Here is a 14,443-nt window from a genome sequence, read left to right as displayed (position 1 = left end):
AGGTAAATGCTAATGGTGATCGAAAAATTACCGGCTTCAATTCTTCAGTTTTCAAATTCTATTGTTTATAGCTCAAACATGCATAGGAGTGAGATTTCCATTGAAATTTAAAGGGTATTTTTATCCTCACCAGGATTAATTAAAAACATTTCGCCTCCCCTAGAATAAATAGATTGGCTTAGCCTGATGCTTTTATTTGTTTATTTCCTCTATCTTTTACATTAGTTTAGCATCTTGCTGATGCTTTAAAGTTGGTTGATAGTTTCTTTAGTGAAACGATGTATACCCTTGATGAATAGGCTTTTAGATATGAGTTCATTTACTCTAAAATCAGTTGTCACTGGTCGAAGAAAAATAATCATTACAGTTTTTTCTGTCTGTCATATGGTAGAGTGGAGTTGGTTGTGAAAAGACAATCTTTTCTCGTCAAACGGTATGTTACTTTCAGTTCTAATACTTCGGTTTTGTGTCCTTATGTTCTTAACTTACTTTTGCATTTTATAAGTCTGTCTCTCTATTGTACGGAAGCCGAGAAGGGACATCCAAACTTTCTTTTTTTGTCGACTTTTTTTCTTTTTTTGCCGACTTTTTTTCTTTTTTTGCTGACTTTTTTTCTTTTTTTGTCAACTTTTTTTCTTTTTTTGAAAACTTTTTTTCATTTTTTGCGGACTTTTTTCTTTTTTTGAAAACTTTTTTTCTTTTTTTGCGGACTTTTTTCTATTTTTTTTTTAAAAAAGGTTTTTTTTTTAATTTAACTTTACTTTTCGAGACTGCTTTTCGACGAGGGCAAATTTTTTATATTATGCTGCTAATAAATAAAGTGTAGAGTTAACAAGAAAAAATTGTCCTTCGAATCTCCTGCAGTTTTCGAGTGAATCGATTTTTAGTTAATCAATAGAACTTATCAAAAGTCCCCCCCCCCCTTAACGTTTTTTTCAAGGTCTGAAAATCAGCTATCGGAGGCTACCAATGAATTGGCGAAAATGGCGTTTTCCGATGACGTCAGCATTTTGCTGGGAGCATTTTTTAGGCAAAATCTTTCTCACAGCTGGCGGCTGGATAGCTCTAATTAATTTGTATTGTTTGTTAACTTTCGATGTCTAGATCTCGACAGATATTTTGGTTTAAGTATTGAAAATTATCGATATTTTCAGCTGAGTCAGCAGTTTTTCAGTATATATACACCTTAGTCTTAGATATGAATTATCTCGAGATCTAGACACTAAAACATAACAAACCATGCCATTTTTAAACCCGGGGGTTTTTTGAAAAAAAGAAAAAAAAGTCCGCAAAAAAAGAAAAAAAGTCCGCAAAAAAAGAAAAAATGTCGGCAAAAAAAGAAAAAAAGTCTTCAAATCAAAAAAAGAAAAAAAGTCCGCAAAAAAAGAAAAAAAGTCAGTAAAAAAAGAAAAAAAGTCAGCAAAAAAAGTAAAAAAGTCGGCAAAAAAAGAAAAAAAGTCAGCAAAAAAAGAAAAAATGTCGGCAAAAAAAGAAAAAAAGTCGACAAAAAAGAAAGTTTGGATGTCCCTTCTCGGCTTCCGTACTATTGACTAATCTTTTACTGTCTTTGCTTGCAATTAAGAGACACCCCCTTCTTTTAGACGCCCCTCGAAAAAACACCCCTCCTTTAAGGAAAAATCAATAAAGAACGCCCCTCAACTAAACGCCCCTTCGAATAAACGGCTCCCCTCCAGGAGGGACGCCTATTTGAAATAAGTAGCTGTAAATACTATGCTGTAAGCCCTAAGACAGTATAATATAAAGGAAAACTTAGATATACCATAGATGTATCCTTTTAGTATTCATTATGATTTTGACCCTTTTCTACAGCCCTAAATTGATATATTTTTACTCAAATAATAATGAGAAGACAAAATAAGGTTCCAATTCACAATGGTAAAGTGGCCTCGGTTATTTGATAAACGCCCCTTCGAATAAACGCCCCTTTTAAAAACAAAAAATTTATTAAACGCCCGGGGCGTTTCGGTAAATGTTATTTTCTGATTATTCTTTTGATAGATTTCCAAGTTTTCGCTACAAAATGGCGTCTGAATCCGTTGATGTGCCTGAAGTTCAGGAGTTGCAGAATGAAATACGAATAATGAAACATGATTTCGAAGACCAGATAAAAGAGATAAAAGAAAACCTTTTGAAAGTTGTGCAAGGAAAAGTTGACGGCCATGAGAAATGGATTCGTCGAATTGAGTCTGATGCTGATACTAAGGAATCAAAGTTCCACGAGGAAATGAAACTAAAGGAAAAGCAGCTCCAGGAACTGAAAGCGGAACTAGCCGAAACTAAAGAGGAAACGAAGAAACATCTGATGGAGACGGAGAAAATGCAAACGGAACTCGCGGAAATCAAAAAAGAAATGAAAAAACAGGAAACGGAAAAAGAGAAACAGATTAAAGAATTAAGAACGAATTTGACGGAGTGTGAAGAAAAAATGAAGGAAATGCGAACGGAACATGAGGAAAAACACAAAAGTTTGTTGGAAGAACTTCAAGTGAAAGATACGCGAATTTTCATTTTGGAAGAGAAAATAAATGAGGTCGAGGAACACGGAAAGGGAAACGAAAAAGAGATCGGTAAACTTGCATCCGAAATGAATATGAAAGCTGAGAAGCTGATCGAGTTGGAATCAAGAATGAACGAACAAAAAGAGAAATATATCCAACTGTATTATCAAATTGGTGAGAAAGGTGAAAAAATATCACAAGTCGAAGAAATGTTATGGAAAAAATCGGGCGAAATTTCGGAAGTGATGCACATTGATCGGGAAACAAGTGAACGACAATTCGGGGAAATCATGTTCAAGTTGAATGAAGGTAAAAAGCTGACGCAAAGTGTCCTCACCGAGAACCGTTGTCCGTTCGTTTGGGAAGTAACCAATATTAAGGAAGCAAAAAAGTGTCCTCTGTTTCACCGGAAGTTTCCGTTCGTTTGGGAATTAAAATTGAAGGAATTTGCGAACGGAACAAAATGGCTTCACCCATGTTTTATAAAACAAAGGTCGCAAATTGGAACACTCAGAAGCGATTTTCATTCAGTTTTCTTGATCTGGGGAGGGGTTTTGACACGTTAGCTGGGGTTGCCTTGGAAAATCAAACACTCACAACACTGAGTGAAACCCCTTTTAGGGGGTAAAGCGGGGGAAGAAGATTCCCAACCAAGAAATGCAAGGAACGTTGTTCAAAACAAAATAACAAAAAATAAAAACCCGTTCTCCTGACCTAATCCAAGTTACCTGGTCATTCAATTAAATTGGAACTAACAGCTATTCAGATTCATGGTATTGTGTTTTCAATATTATGTCATTACCTAGGTCGAGAGTGTTGTCACTAAAATTCATTCACTAATTTTGTCTTGAGGCGAAAAATTCTACGGGATACCTTATAGATGCTGTAACTTTCGATGCAAGTATTTTATGAGAAAAAACTTAAAGCTGGTAGATTTTTAAAATGACGTTTTAAGGGTGCATGTAGCAATAACGAATAAAACTAGATTACTTTTCATGAAATTATTTTTGATATACCTTAGGATATATAGTATGCCCGAATTCTCCTCTTTCGATAGCTGTCCACCCGAAGGTTGGGTGGAGGGCGCCACTCTTTCCCCCTGGATGTCTCATCTTACCTCTGATCCTTCTCTTAATTGCTGTGCATCAAGCAGAGAGACATCAAGTGCCATTTCGGGGATCTTTGGTATGACCCGGCTGGGGCTTGAAACCACGAACTTGTGATCCGTAGCCGGATGCTCTACCACTACACTAAGGTCGATAGGATATATATAGAATAAAGCTTTTGTCAGTGATAATTAAATTGGGAAAACCTTGCTCGATTCTCACTTCCTTGTTTTCAACGAAGATTGGGATTTCCTATGGTATCTAATCATTATAATCTAGAAGATGGTCTTTATTGATAGGTCTGATACATTCAGGTGCCAAGAAGATTATTTCAAATAACTAATGAATCATGAATCGTGAAGCTTCGGACTATTTTTCGACAGAATTGAATATTGCATTAAAAAAAAGTCTGTCTCGAAATAATTTGCAGCTGGAGAAAAAAATGGCTGTAACTTTTGATAGAATTCGAATCAAGTTGCGGTTTTGTGCTCGTTAAAAAGATATTCGTGAGTGGAATTTTATCAAGTAAAAAAATTGAGAAAAAAAAGGAAAATGAAAATGAAAAATGAAGAAGAAAAAAATCAACTTCTTGTAGAAATGTGGTATAATTATCATTTTCACAGGAGTGACTCTTCAATCTTAGATCATCATCACTGTGAAAAAAATTTTCAAAAATATTCATTTAATCAAAAGATATCAAACAAAGTTTATTGCTGGTTGATCGACAAAAGGCAGTTTTTTTCGTTTTTTTTGTCGTTTTTTACTACTTTATAGAGTCAACCAGCAATAAATTTTGTTTGATATCTTTTGATTGAATGAATATTTTTGAAAAATGTTTTGACAGTGATAATGATCTAAGATTGAAGAATCACTCCTGTGAAAATGATAATTATACCACATTTCTACAAGAGGTTTATTTTTTTCTTCTTCATTTTTCATTTTCATTTTCCTTTTTTTTCTCAATTTTTTTACTTGATAATATTCCACTTACGAATATCTTTTTAACGAGCACAAAACCGCAACTTGATTCGAATTCTATCAAAAGTTACAGCCATTTTTTTCTCCAGCTGCAAATTATTTCGAGACAGACTTTAGTTTCAGATTTTTACAGAATTTTCTTTTTAGCTCTGCCTGAATACGCAGCAAATCCATACCGCTAGATCCAGTCCCTTTTTGAAGGAAAAACAAACAGAAAAACATTTCCAATTGACCATTTTTTTTAATTTAGTATTTTTCATATTTTTATTTTTAGTTTCATGAACTTTGATAGGGTTTTGTACGATGGCCCTGAGATGGCATTGTTTCGTCACAAAATTTCAGTGTTTTATCACAATTTTTTTTAGTTTCATCACAAAAATTTTTAGTTTCGTCACAAAGTTTTTAGTTTCGTCACAAAGTTTTTAGTTTCGTCCCAAAAATTCACAGAATTTTAGTGTTTCATCGCAGAATTTCAGTGTTTCGTCACAACTTTCCAGGACTTTTCAGTGTTTCATCACAAAACTTTCGGTGTTTCATTATTAATATATTTTTTATGAAACTAAAAAAAAACTTTTTTTTCTCTCGTGGCGGTAGGCGAAAACTGGATCAGGTGCAAAAACCTGTTTTCATATTATTTTGCGAAAAAGACATACAAAGAAAACTGAGAAGCTCGTTTTTCATAGGAATTAGTTCTCAGGAATCAGCACATCTCTCTGATCAGTCAAAAGATTTTTTTCGCGCCATTTAATTTCGATAATTAAGGGGTCATTCACAAAATTTTCTAGACGCGAAATTTTCTGACATTAAAGTAGGGAATATTAGGCTATAGCAACGAGGCTTTCTAAATTAGCTGCAAGAAATCTTTCTCGTAAGTAAATCTTTTAATTGTGAACACTCTATAAAAAATAATTCAAACAAGAAAAGGGTGGCGACACTACTACACCTAAGAGAGCGACTTAATTTGGTTAAAAATATGACGCACGATATTAAGACTTCACTTTTTTGCCTGACAAAGATTAACAATTCTCTTCTAGCTACTTCATTGATTGAAATATCTGATCGCAAACAAATTCGTTTGCATCAGAGAATAATAAATTTGAAAACAGAGTCAAAAAGCTCAAAATCATGTATCATGACTTATCTTGGTAACTGCGTTTTGAAAAGGAGGCCTGAAATATTTTTCAATATCTCAATAAAAGAGTATCGAAGAGTATCGCAGTAGGAAAATAATAATTGCGTTTTCATCAACACCCTTAATCACTGGCGGTAAAAATGTCGCCTTTTTAAATATGGATCCTTCATGCCAAACATGTATTTAAAAGCAAGAAAGAAAGTTTTATTTTTAGTTTCATAAAGAAATATATTAATAATGAAACACCGAAAGTTTCGTGATATAACACTGAAAAGTCCTGGAAAGTTGTGACGAAACACTCTCTGTGATGAAACTAAAAATTTCATGTGACAAAACTAAAAATTTTGTGACGAAACTAAAAATTTGATGTGACAAAACTGAAAATTTTGTGACGAAACTATAAATATTGTGATGAAACTAAAAATTTTTTGACGAAACAGTGACATCTCAGGGCCATCGTAGTACGTTTTGTAATAAATGTTTTATTGTTTTGCTTTTTCGAAATTTCATATCGAAAGTAAAAAATTCAAAATTGCGGAATCTATTAGTCACTTTACTGGACTTATCAAATTGGCGTTATCAAAATCGTCAGAAAGAAAAATTCAGTTAAAATTTGAATAATGAAGTAAATATTATGAACCATTATAAAGTAAATATGACGAATCCCGCGATGTTGTAGAACTCTAGAAATATAAATGCTAGTATACCAACGATGTAAAAATAATAGATAACCAACTTGCCTTGATTCTCAAAAAACATCCGTGTTACGGTTGTAAAAATATTAAAGACATTTTGCATCGTAAAAAGTGCAATTAGATAAAAACTTGCTTCATTTGTAACCTTCTATTGGACAGAATCGATCACGTGATGTATATTTTTCTAAAATTTGGGTTAGAAAAAGTGTATTTTCCTATAGGCAGCCTCACAGAAGGAATTTTTTAATTAGATATTATTGTTCTATAAACATTCATCTGTTTATTTTGTATCAGGCAACCTTCATGCACTTTTCATTCGTGAGATATCGCACTTCAAATCACACATATATTTTTCAGACTAGAACAGTGCTCACATCACTGGATAACGACCGCCTTAAATTTGATGAAGAATTCATCGGTTTAGACAATGATCCACTTCGACACTCTCGTTTGCGTGATTTAACTTGAAAATATGGATATTTTTTATAAGCATTGCACTTATAAGCATATAGGCTCAGATATGGGGAAAAATTAAGCATATGGCAAACATTACTTGAGCCTAGGAAAAATGTTTTTTTCCTGATTTTTGCTGGAGTTTTGCGGATCTTCAGTATTTCCCTAAATTTGTGTTTTAGATTTAAGCATTCACTCAATCATTTTTCAGCCTTATTAAGCTTTGAACCTAAGTATCTCTGAGCCGGTTTACGGATTTTTGTATGCTTATAAAAAAAAAAATGTATAAGCTTAACCACTGTGGCAGTTTTGTTATGTTGCTTGACGAGATCATTGATTTTGATGACCTAGTATATTTTGAGTTGTTTTTAATCACTTGTGGTTTGAATCAGAAGCTGATAAATACTTCAAGTTTTTTTATTTACTTAACATTTATCTCCCTAGCGGGGCGCCACAGCATGTTTTTCATCTATTCATGCTTAACATCGTCATCTCCGAAAAAATGCTTTTTTTATCTCCGCAGTAAAACGCCACATATTTCAGAAAACCAGCGATTCTACAAATATCTCAAATTTGTCTCAGCTGCTCAAACCTTTAACCCAGAAAATTCTGCAAAACGTGCAGAATGGGCGAGTCAAATTTTAAAATATTCAAAAGGATAGCACAGTTGTGACAAATTTTGAATCCAACTTTTTCACCCGTATACAGCTCGGAAAATTAACCGCCTTCGGCGGTCGATAACAGCATTTTATGAGCGTTTATTTATCCAGAAGAAGATTAAGTGGTATCAGGCCGATCCGTAGTCAATTTGTCTAAAGATTGGTACCTTTATCTTTTGAAAACAATTCCAAAATTTGCAGTAAATAACAATTCAAATTTTCTATCAATTCAGTGGATGTCAAAAAGTGTGTCAAAATCTAGCTAAAAGCATAACACGCACTGCACACAGAGCTTTTTAAAGGAGTGCTCATTTCAATAGGAAAACAATGGTTGTTCTCTTGGGAGAAGTGCCTTCTAGAGGTAGTTGGTTATCTATTATTTTTACATCGTTGAGTATACCAAGCGGATACATTTATGAAATCTGGTGTGAGAAAAACATCACCAGACAAGTAAAATCAAACAAAATGCTTATAATGACACGAAATTTTGAATTGGGAAAATTTTTCTTATATTTCTGCGAGAAGAGCTGAGATTGACATATATTAGACATGAGTGTCACAGCTCCACTGTGGTATGAAAATCTTTTGGTGGCATGTGGTGGCACAGTGGATTTTTTGAGGTTGAAGTTTAAAAATTTCTGGTGTCAATACTCAATTTCTTATACATAGCATGTTTTTGCATCTTTCTCGCAATTTAAAACGTCATAACGACCTATAATTAGCAATTAACTAGAAGAGTTTGAATCTCAGAGGAGAACTTAAAGTCTCATTTGGGAATTGGATAAGTGTAATTTGATGATAAATGCAATTAAAATGCTATGAAGAATCACTTTAATGGTGGAAGGGGGGTTAACAATACTGTCATCACTGTGGACAAGGCTTGTACATGAGAAATTTGCAAAAATTAGCCAGTTGTTTTTCCAGTATCTATAATAATTCCTTGGTTAGCTGAAGTAACCATGAATCTTTTTCAAGTCAAGGAGACATTCGAGTTATAGAGGTTCGAGTCAAAAAGACTCATTTGTACTATACAAGACAGATAGACCTTATACTTGTTGATATATGAATTCTTTGAATACGTTTTTAATATGTTTTCGGAAACTGAAAGTTCCCCTTCAGACATCAAAATTTATTTAAACTACATGATCCGTCTACCGGTTAATTAATGAACACTTTAAGCGGTGTTGCCGCTCTCAATTAAAATGGCGGCATATTAATTGCTATCCAGGATATTAAGATTTTGGAAATACTGAACAAGAAGATTTCTGCCCAAGCAGAGGAATGTAAAGAGATGGAAAAACAGCTTCTTCAGAACAATAGACAAACGGCTCGTCATACACCAGGTCCTTTGCCCTTAAGGGAGTTTGTTTCGAGCTAATGGATTTCTTTTGTTGTTGCTTTAAAAAAGTTGTATAATTAGCGTGGTTTGACGAAATTCTTTTGTTTCAGGTCAAATTATACGTAAACTTTAGGGGCTTATATTTTGGGGAGACCTCTTTTATACCAAAAGACACCTTTATTTTCTTGCTCATAATTTTCTAGCGATTCTAATGATATAACGGCATCATGACCATTGAGTTTCAAATTTTTGATGACGGATTGAATTTAGCAATTCCTTTGTTTTCGAGTGATATATTTTTCGAAATTAAGCGGTAAATTTTAGTTTCAATCTGTCATTTGTGTAAAAACCAGGCGGGTCGCTCAAGGCCGCGCAACTTTGGTAGGATTTGTTGGCTTCAAATCCTACCAAGGAGATTGACCTCTAGCCTTCGGCTTGAAACTCAATGATCATGACCGCATAATTAGATTAAAAGCTAAAGTGCAGGAAAATAAGGATCAAATCTGTCTTTGATGAATTTCTATCAATGTTTTTAGAAATAATTTGGTATCATTGTGATGAGAATTCTTTCAGACTACAAGTTAGTGTAAAATTTGTTACTGGATACTGAAAGTTTAAAAAGTAATGGATCAAAAACGAAAAACATAAAACCACTTTTATAAACACAGCATATAGAAACCAGCCCTCTTCGCATGGCGAGCAGTTTTTTTCTGAACTTTTTGTAACGACGAAATTAAAGCTAAAACAAAGGAGTTTTCAATAGACACTATCAGAACACTTTGGTTAATCAGAGAAGCACTTTTTCTATTTCATCCCATTTCTCTGGTCCAAGCGGAATCTTTCTTCATTCCATGTTACCTTTGTAATGCTTGCAGTTAGAAAATCTCTTTTATGAAATTCTTTCCCTCTACTTTTAGTAATTATCCAGCCAGTATCGGACTGAGTTCCTAATACTCTTACACCGTAACAGCATGTATGCCAAGTTCAAGAAAAGAAATTTGTTTTTTTTTCTTTTCATCTAGACCTATATCCGTCTTTTCTCGAGAACAGAATTTATATACTACTCTTGGGGGTAAACTTGACAAAAGTTTCAATATTCAGAATTTGACGGGTACTGGCCGATAATTATTAAGAATCGTGGAAACAATCATACCATCATAAACTAAATAAAAGAAATTACGGATCCGGGAAACTTCCGTATAAAGAGTTTGTTGTTAGTGGTTATCAATTAAGTATTAAAAAAGAAAAGCTACTCTAATCAATAAAACTTTCTACGTGCGTTTCTTAATGTGGATGGAAATAATAGTCTTATGAAATGATGTAATTATCTTTCCGACCACAAAAAGCAATATAAAACCACAAAGTTTCGATACTTTTGGCATTTGATTGCAAGAAGGATAGCCAATAAAAGAACAATGGATAGGCGATCTCTTTCATTCGATCATTCTTGCTCGGAAGGAGAAGAGGAAGATTGTTTCCAAGACGAAGATCCAAAAGCGAGATTTGAAAGGTTGGTCTAATTTATTTCCTAACCTCCCTGGTACACAACGTTGTTGAACGTGCATCAAACGATATGGATGAAAGATAAGACCATGTTGTGTGTCAGCGTGATGAAACTTCATGTCGGGTCCAGTTTCAGAAAGCGTTATAGTAATGGGCCATTCCATTAAATTTCCATACCGGGGTTGGCAAACCTTTTCAAGTAAAAAAAAAATTTGAAAATGTGTGGATACCCCCTGGAAAATGGAAATATTTGTAAAAAGACCCTTGGAAAATTTCTTTTCATACCTTAAAGTGATGGTGGACGAATTGAAATCAGTCTATTATAACCCCCTAGAATTTTCGATATATTTTTATTACCCCCTTGAAAAATGAAAAAGAAACACTCTTTAAGACCCCCTGGAAATTCTGCTCGAATTACCCCTGGAAATGTTCGTCCACCCCCCTATGGAATGGAATGTCAACACTTTATTTAGTGGTACTTCTCCAGACACTTTATATTTACCACTTCCTCGATTTGATAATCTATTTCTTGAGCAATAAGGTGCTATTTTCCCCTGTGATACCTAAATGTAACTTATTTTAGATTTTAAGATCTAATGGATATCCGTCTTATAGTGAAGTAAATGAAGACGTCTCAAAATTATGTATAATTCTCACAAATTTCAAGATTATGTCCTAAAATTGCTATGTAAAATCCGTTTTCCGTCCTAGACCAAAAACTACTGACCACTGTTGATAGTTCCTAAAAAGAAATTCCTTTGTGACTAACTTGATTACCTCTCTCTGTAGTTTCCTGTATATTTTAGTATAAAACTAACATCCCAAATAAGACTGCTTTTTCATTTTTGAGATAGCATTATAAAATTATTATTTGACAGTAAAACAAAATTCGGTACAGTTTTGCATCCAAGAGATCTTAAGATATTTGAAGCATAGTCATTAGCTGACACGGAGTTTTATTGTGTTAGTTTGATTCGGGGCCAAGTCTGCTAAATACCCCCAAATTAACCAATCACATTCATTATATTCTCCCTTTTTTTGAGTGCAAACCTCACTGTAAATAAACTAATCGCTAACGCGTGCCATCTTTTCAGATATTTGAAATCATTCCAATCAAGCAAGATGATGGAAGATGGTTACAATACGTTTCAAATCCAAAAAGAAGTTCGGAATATGAAGTTAGATTTTGAGGACCAGATGAGACTGAAAACCGATCAGATCATGAAGATGGGAGACATCTTGAATAAAATACGGAACGAAAATGAAGAGACCAACTCAACTTTGAAGAAACAGTTGAAAATGAAAGACGAGAGGCTAATCAAAGTGGAAGAAAGGTAATGTCTAGTCTATGGAACCTCAATATGGAATCTCTTGCACTTTAAAACCGCAAGTGCTTTAAAGTACGGTTAGAAAGTAGAGTTTTAACACTCTGAGTTTTAACATCAGACTTTCGACTTTCGACCTTAGGATATCAGGATCTAAAAGCTCAAAAATGTTCCAAAATAGCTGAGAACATAGCCTGGAAGCCACTTAACCCCTCCCAAAGCGAAAATCCCCTGAAACAAAGTAGAAGTACTGAAATTGCGATTCTCACGCGAGCTTTGAATTCTGAAAAATACACAAAATTGCCAATATATTTCGGCACTGGTTGTAGCTTATAGCGTTGTTCTAACGTTCATTAAACGTTATGGTCCCAAGAACGTAGCGTGAACTATCTGGGAACATTCCGAGTAATCGGTATAGTGATTAAATGTTTAACTCGGGTTGAGATGAAAACTTTCTTCGAAATCCCGATGAGGATAGAAATTCTATTGTTCCAAACACGAAAAATCCAGTGGAGATGAATGAATTTGAATGAACTTCCCAGTGAGGGTATTTCTCCCACAGGGGAAGAAGTTTTGGCCAAGTTTTCCTGAAGGGCTGGTGTCCCACCGGGTCTGTGACACTGAGGTGTATCTTGACTTTATCATATCCTTTTCTTAGGCTCAGACTGAATGAAGAAGTTTTGGTCAAAATGAGAAGAGACGCAGAAATCAAAGAAATCAGAATTACAGAACAACTAAAAACCAAAGATGAAAAACTGGCAAAGTTGGAACGAAAATTGAAAGACACCAAGGAGAATCTCAATAAGTTTAAAGCAGAGAATGAAGCTGTTTTGCACCGTTTGGAAAAATCAGTCGATGAAAAAAACACTCGGTTTAGTATACAAATGGAGGCAAAGGATGAAAAGATTGTCAAAATTGAAGCAAAATTGGAAAAAAATGAAAGAAGAACAAAGGAAAACGAAGAAGATTTGCTTCAATTGAGGGATGAATGTGGAATCAAAGACCAGCAATTAGCTGTGCTTGACAGAGGTTTGACAATGAGTAAAAAGATGGCTCAAAGTCTGTTAACCACACCTCAATGTCCATTCACGTGGGAAATTACCGATTTTGTCAGCAAGTTTGATGATGCTAGAGAATTCAATAATCGAATCCATTCACCCTCGTTCTTCTGTTTGGAAGGTTATAAAGGAATGCTGAAAGTGTATTTGAATGGGAATGGAAACTATACTGGAACACACATTACCGCAACTTTCGACCTCGTTCCAGGCCCTTTTGATGACATGCTTACCTGGCCAATGAGCTATGACCGTTTCTCTTTCAAATTTTGCATCAATGGTGCTGATATCGCATCACAGACTATCAAAAGGTCTGCAGGTGAGGGCCGTTGGAAGGACGATTACACACGGCCCGAAGATGAGCAGAAAGGAAGTGGCGGTTGGGGGACAACTATCAGCCACCGCAAATTGCCGAAAATCTTTGAAGACGATACTATCACTTTCATATTTGAGATTGAGTAAAATTGTAATCAGCAACAATTTAATATGAAATTTTTTTCTCGATCAGAAAGGAGGGAGAGAACGAAGAGGAGCCGAGGAGCTAAGCTTTCTAGCTTTCCCTCTCAAATTAGATGAACGCTACCACAAGCAAGAATATTTTAGCTCATGCAAAATCGGAAACAATGTGACTTATCCCTCAAAAATGCTATAAACAATTCTTTCAGGGAATAACTGTCTTTAAATGAAAAGTTTTGAGCTGTAAATATTATTTTTAATTGTATTTTTAAACAATCTTTTGGAAATGAATAAATGATTGTAGAATATTGATATAGTCTCGAGTCCTTTTGAATTCCTAACGAATTTTGTTGAGGTTACTCCCTAAGTCTGATGGCGTTTGCCTTTAAAACGCCCTAACAAGTCATTGCATAAATACTTTCGACCCAATGATATTTATGGAAGAAAATTGCTCGATGAAATGTACTAGTGCCCCAAGGGGGATGATTTGTACTCTTTGTACTTATACGCAAACTACCTCTGAACCCTGACTATTAACAGAGAGACTAATTTTACTGAGGTGGTGACCCCTGGGGGAAACAAATTGTTTAAAATTTCTCCAAATTTGCATTATTGGAGAAGAAAATTTCTTCTTATTCGAATTTATGCCATTTTTTAATTTGCTAATTTAAAAATCTGACTCTTAGAAACTCTTTTCTTGCTTGTAAGTGTAAAATGACCCAATAAAGTCTTAATTGTTTTGTCGTGAACCCCATCAAACCCCATCTCTTTGTCACGCGTTAATATTTGGATTTTCCGATATTCGTCTCCTTAAATTTCCGCTTTGATACCCGGATGCTTTTCTGCAAACATAATATCCTGAATAAGCGACAACATGGAACTCGTAAAAGTCAATTAAAACTAATTACAACCTGCATCACAAAGGTTGTTCAATATTGTTATTAATTACCTCTATACCATTTAAGAATAATTTTGTCAGTTTATAACATCTTTGCATATTGTTGAAAAACTTTTTTCCGAATATTTGTAGCCTAGTTTTCACATCCCACAAGCAAAGCGATGAGTCATTCCAAAAGTATTTTTATTTGAGATTTTTAATTGGAATTGGGTAAGTGAACCCACATACCTGTTTTGTAACGACACGAATTAGTTGGCAATGTTATTATTTCAAAACAGAAACCTGCCACTCTATGCAACAATGATGCAATTTTCGTCTATCTCTA

The 14,443-nt window shown here is 34.4% G+C and overlaps 2 protein-coding genes across 2 annotated transcripts; both read left to right on the top strand.

Moving 5' to 3' along the window:
* Nucleotides 1–358: 358 nt before the first annotated feature.
* LOC136812218 (golgin subfamily A member 6-like protein 22) lies at nt 359–3,085 on the top strand. Its single transcript, XM_067068697.1, has 2 exons — nt 359–433; nt 2,020–3,085. The coding sequence occupies exon 2, from the start codon at nt 2,042–2,044 to the stop codon at nt 3,083–3,085; it is 1,044 nt and encodes a 347-aa protein (XP_066924798.1). The 5' UTR covers nt 359–433; nt 2,020–2,041.
* A 7,141-nt stretch (nt 3,086–10,226) lies between these two features.
* On the top strand, nt 10,227–13,541 carry LOC136812256 (TNF receptor-associated factor 5-like). The gene is made up of 3 exons (XM_067068739.1): nt 10,227–10,391; nt 11,479–11,718; nt 12,368–13,541. The coding sequence occupies exons 1-3, from the start codon at nt 10,297–10,299 to the stop codon at nt 13,224–13,226; spliced, it is 1,194 nt and encodes a 397-aa protein (XP_066924840.1). The 5' UTR covers nt 10,227–10,296; the 3' UTR covers nt 13,227–13,541.
* The last annotated feature ends 902 nt before the right edge of the window (nt 13,542–14,443 follow it).

The sequence above is a fragment of the Clytia hemisphaerica genome, unplaced genomic scaffold (genome assembly GCF_902728285.1).
Source record: "Clytia hemisphaerica strain Z4C2 unplaced genomic scaffold, Clytia hemisphaerica genome assembly, whole genome shotgun sequence".
In the NCBI taxonomy this organism is placed as follows: Eukaryota; Metazoa; Cnidaria; class Hydrozoa; order Leptothecata; family Clytiidae; genus Clytia; species Clytia hemisphaerica.
Note: the sequence above shows the minus strand (reverse complement) of the source record. Positions and strands in the feature narration are given on the sequence as shown.